Source organism: Portunus trituberculatus, chromosome 47 (assembly GCF_017591435.1).
Source record: "Portunus trituberculatus isolate SZX2019 chromosome 47, ASM1759143v1, whole genome shotgun sequence".
NCBI lineage: Eukaryota > Metazoa > Arthropoda > Malacostraca > Decapoda > Portunidae > Portunus > Portunus trituberculatus.
Genome location: NC_059301.1, coordinates 10,829,393 through 10,834,502, shown reverse-complemented (window position 1 = coordinate 10,834,502; position 5,110 = coordinate 10,829,393). Strand labels below are relative to the sequence as shown.

General features: G+C 47.0%; 1 protein-coding gene across 1 annotated transcript; it reads left to right on the top strand.

Moving 5' to 3' along the window:
* Positions 1–1,029: 1,029 nt before the first annotated feature.
* LOC123498034 (PR domain zinc finger protein 8-like) lies at positions 1,030–4,418 on the top strand. Its single transcript, XM_045245111.1, has 2 exons — positions 1,030–1,168; positions 1,775–4,418. The coding sequence occupies exon 2, from the start codon at positions 1,780–1,782 to the stop codon at positions 2,728–2,730; it is 951 nt and encodes a 316-aa protein (XP_045101046.1). The 5' UTR covers positions 1,030–1,168; positions 1,775–1,779; the 3' UTR covers positions 2,731–4,418.
* The last annotated feature ends 692 nt before the right edge of the window (positions 4,419–5,110 follow it).

Below are 5,110 nucleotides of genomic sequence, written 5' to 3'. Positions count from 1 at the left end.
AATTTTTCCTTTATATTCCTAAGACTCATGAACCTCTATCACTTATTTTTGGAGGGTCTGGAATTATGTGGATGAATATCAGTAATTTTCCCCCTGATGTGCGCCGTCCCCTCTTCCACTGCCAGAAGTCGTGCAATAGGGTTCGCTGTCTGTCATCCCAACACACACAACACCCACCATTATGATTCTGCCCTTACAATAACTCGGGTTTGTTGGGTCCTTGAGGTGAGCAATGACTGTTGGGCGAGGAAAGTTTCTACCTCAACGCTGATCAACGAGCCGCCAGAGACCCAGGGAGCCAGAGAGCCAGAGAGCCAGAGAGCCACCGGGAAGGCCAGACTCAAGGGGAAAAAATCGCAGAAAATCCTCCTCTATGCCTCTGGTATCTTTTTTAACAGAAATAATAGATATGGTTATTGTTTGATCGGCCAGTGTGTTGATAAGTAATGGTTGGAACACTTGATTACACTTGTGAGCTATATTACACGGTCACCAAGTGTAGAGGGATCGATGTCACTTCGTATTTATTTCTTCTGTTCAGTGAGGTTGTTCTTCTCTCTCTCTCTCTCTCATTACAGCTGCTTGAGTTGTACATGCATTTACGTGAAAAGAAAAAAAATTTAACTCTCTCACACACACACACTCCCTCACTCACACACACACACACACACACACACCGAGGTAAAGGTGGCCAGGACAGCTGCATGTCCCTGGCGCCGTCAGGTACAGTACCCTACCCCACCCCTCCCCCCGTTCCACCCACCATCAAGTGACACACGGAATAGAGCTGAGGAACGTCTTCATTGGGCAACTGCGTCTCCGCTCTCCTGCCCCCTCACAATGGGTCAGATCCCACTCAAATGACGGACACAATAGGTTCTGACACCTGCGGCTCCAGGCAGCCAATCACAGCCGCCTTTATCACTAGTCTCGGCCAATCATTAACATAATCAATCAATAAGCTCCGCCCCTTCGCGCCGTCGTGATATATAAACTGAAGGCAACAGAAAACGGGCTCAGTTACTTTGTCCGCGCTGTTGGTCGTGGTTGCAGTGAGTCGCGTCGCACAGTGCCGTGACAGACGTGGAGCGTCGGGCCCAGCTGGCCCTGCCCTCACCACCTGCTGATCCGGAGTAGCCTCCACTCATTTCCACACTCGTACTCTGCGGTAATTACTGATAAACTTTTTTTTTCTTCTTCCTGTGATTTAATTCACGTGCCTATTGAAACTACGTCTATTGTAAGCAAAGTGGAATACAGAAACTTACATACAAGTGATTTCTTATCTAAGTTCCCAAAGACTACTGCAGTATTCAACTATATCAGATACATCTTTATCAAATATACAATAAAACTTTTTTTCATTATGACATTATTTCGCTCATGCATATACGCACTTATTCATTGTCATTCATTGTTGTTTCCGCGTGTGGAGTTCAGTATTTCACACTGTGTCTCTCTTGCTTGAGCCAGAAGAGGCTATAAAAAAACAGTATTGATCTGTTTTTTGACCGAGGTCTGAGTCAGGGGCGTTTAATATTTATACCTACGGGAGAACTGTAAGGAAGGTGGATTGAGAAGGGGCGCCGCTCAAAGCAGTGTCACACTGTATACCACAAATAACTCTTGTTAGTGACCTCATACTCCATTTGGCTATTCATTATTCATGCACCTATTTATAGACCCACTATAGAAATTCAGAAGAGATGAGGGGAGCGGGGAGTTAGGCGCGTGAGCATGTTATGAGTGTCGCTGAGAGTGTGTGTTATTACAGGCGTCATGATCATGGAGGCTCTGCGGGGGGTGAGCGCCTCCAGTCCTCATACATCTCCTACCAAGCGAACCTTCGATGTCGCCTTCCTCACCGGCGCTCACGACCACCCCCTCAGCTCCGACGTGCCCTCGCCCGCCTCTAAAGTGAGCCGAGTGAGTGGACTGAAGGTGCCGCCGCCCTCTCTCACCGAATCACCTGGAGCGCCGCCCACTCCGCCCAGCGACGACCCCACTCCGGGAAGCGCCTTCACCAAAGTCACCAGATCACAAGGGTCGTCACCACCACACTTCACCGGGCCAGCCACAGCCCTAGACGTCCTCAGCTCTACCTGGCCTCCAGTGTCGGCCTCGTTCAACGCTGTCAGTTCACTGTTGAACAGCGGCAAGTCCCTGGCCCCGCTGCTGGCTGCCCCGGGCCTCCTGCCTCCGGGACTGGCTCCCCTCTTGCCTCACGCTGTTCCTGATCGCCTCAACAACAACCTGGTGGAGGAATACCTCAAGTCGCACCATCAATTCATGGACTCCAAGCACAGTAGTGAAATGTCCGCCAGTGAAGCTCTGTCTCGCCTGCGTTCGTCCATGTATCCCACTGACCCTTACAAGCTGCCCTTCTCCCTCGCCTACCCACTGACGGGTCCGTCCCCGGCTGACGTCTCCAAACTGGGCGCTGCTCCCTTCCTGCCACAGCCGTCCGTGTCGGCTCTCATGCCTCCATCCTTCACCCTTGCTCAGTCAGCTCAAAATGTGTGCGCCAAGTGCAACATCTCCTTCCGCATGACTTCAGACTTGGTGTACCACATGCGCTCGCAACACAAGCGAGAGGCGGATCCATACAAAAAACGCCGCAACGAAAGACTCAAGTGTAATATCTGCGGGGAAAGTTTCCGCGAACGACACCACCTGACGAGACACATGAGCGCCCACCAGGACAGCGAAGAGGACAGTGAGGCCAAGTGAGGCTACGGGAGCGGAAGGCAGCAGATTACTGACTCGCTGAGCTCCTCCCTGAAGCCTCCAAATCTACGTCAGCAGCACAGCGGCCGCCCGCACTATCACCCATACAGTACCGAGTTTCCCATGCGCCCGTTCTTCTTTTAGAAAGGAGAGATATGATGTGATGATATTTCTTACCAAGTCAAAAATTATGTGGAAGTGATAAGCGAGTGAACCGTTCTTTAACAAACCATGAATACAATTGCGTAAAAAATATATTAGTCATATTTTTTCATTTAACACGGGAACAACACAACTTTGAGAACATTTTTTTTTTCAAGGGTATCTTGTAAAATACAAGCAATAATTGTGTCACTTTGTGTCCGAATGATGTCCAGTCTGGTGGTGAATACGGACAGTGGTGCGCCACGGTGACACACGGGAAGACAGTATAATTGTGCCGCACGCAGCTTGCTACACTGCTGCGGCAAGACACAAAGTTCCGGAATCGCCCATCCGATTAAAGCATAGAGAGGTTTGCGGCACACACGCATCCAACCTCTGAGTTCAGGCTGGGAGTGCAGAGCAAAGCAAACTGCCTGCTTAGTACTCAGCCAGCTTGAGGCAACCACTGTACCGCAACCTTTCAACAAAGCTGGGGAAAATGAAAACAAAAAAATCTGCAGCAAGAACGTGAGACGCAGTAAATATTTTGGCGACATGAATCAAGTAACAAACATTCTCACTCCTGAAAAAAATCTTATCGACAGCCGAAAAAGATGCAGTGATGCGCTTGCTGCTGTAAATAGCCCTCAAACTACAGCGCCGGGGTTCAGAGGCATTGCAGCGGGAGGCGTGATGAATATTTTACGAGCAAATTGTCCGCGCGTGTGACTAACTGAGTGAGGCGAGTGTCTGTGCGGTGAGCCAGAACATTAATGCACTGCACCTCGCACACTGCTTGATGTGATACCTGTGCAGCACTGTCATGGTAGGTGTTCATTGTCCCTCTTTGCTGGGAGGGAAAAAAAAAAGATACAATGCTGCATTTTTTGTGTACAACTTTCTGTTAACTATTAAGTGGAATGTATGTATTGTAAGTGCGTGTACGTACCTTGCCGTTACTTGTATGTACGTGCTTGCTGCGATTACCATCCTCGTGTGTGTGTGTGTGTGTGTGTGTGTGTGTGTGTGTGCGTGTGTTCCTTCATACATTTCGTCCTTGTGTGAATCTGTCTGTCTGTCCGTTTGTCCGTTTATTAGTCCGCATGTATATACGTGTGCATGAATGTATGAATGAACGCACTTGTCACCTTTAACCTCTTTCCTGTGAATAAACAACCAGATCGATGTATATAAATATTCTATTACTACGTACGTGCGTCTATAATTTTTTGATGTTGATTTTTTCTCATAGTCCTCTACTAGTCACACCAATCCAGCGTGAACCCAGTGCAATAATAAAATTCTGTAAATACAAGTTATAGCGTTTTGAAGAATTCTATGTAGGGGTAAATAGTATCGGTGTTGTGGTGACGTCATCAGGAGCACAGCGTGAGTGAGTGGTGAGGTCAGTGAGTGGTGATGCACGTGGCGGTCTTGGTGATCTCGGTCCGCAGTGGTTTGGTGTCCTAGTGCCGCTACTCAGACCATAAGATCTCACAGCACTGTCCACACACACATTAAGTAATAAAATAATGTCTTTGGAATAACATGCATATTATTTGACATTCCTCGTGTGTGTGTGTGTGTGTGTGTGTGTGTGTGTGACAATGCTCATGGCTGTTAACAAAGGTGGTGGCAGACAAATGAGTGTGGCTGCAGAAAGGCAATGAATAGAAAAGTGAATGAGAAGTAAACTAATGACAACAGAGAGAAACAATGAAGTAAGTAACAGAGAACACGTGTACAGGGAAGGAAAACGAAATAAAAAATAGCTGAATTGCAACATATAAGGATAGAACATATAACACAAAGACAGCAAACGAAAATGGAAAGAAAAATGTGGCAGGTAACAGAAATAAGTGAGGAAAAGACAACGAAATAACAGAGATGGAGAACATTTAAACAGGTAGGCAACAACAACAGCTAATAGAGACGAAAGGGAGGCAAGATAGACAGGAAACGAGAGAGAAAGAAGAGATGAAAAATTAACAAGAGATCAGAGGAAGGAGAAGCAGAACTGTAAAGGAGCACCACAGAGGAGAGAAGAAAATTAATAAAGGATACCACATAATGAATGACTAGCGGTGAGTGAGTAACGATTCTACAACAGGTGGTAATGCGGTTATTGACAGGTATCTCTAATTAGGTAAGTTTACGAACACACACACACACACACACACACTGTAAAATTAACCACATCCAATAAGAAAAAAACTAAAAAGATAGTAGAAAATTTCTC

Bases quoted from the DNA above. Each gene is read 5' to 3' on its own strand.
- LOC123498034 (XM_045245111.1), top strand. From the start codon at position 1,780: ATGATCATGGAGGCTCTGCGGGGGGTGAGCGCCTCCAGTCCTCATACA.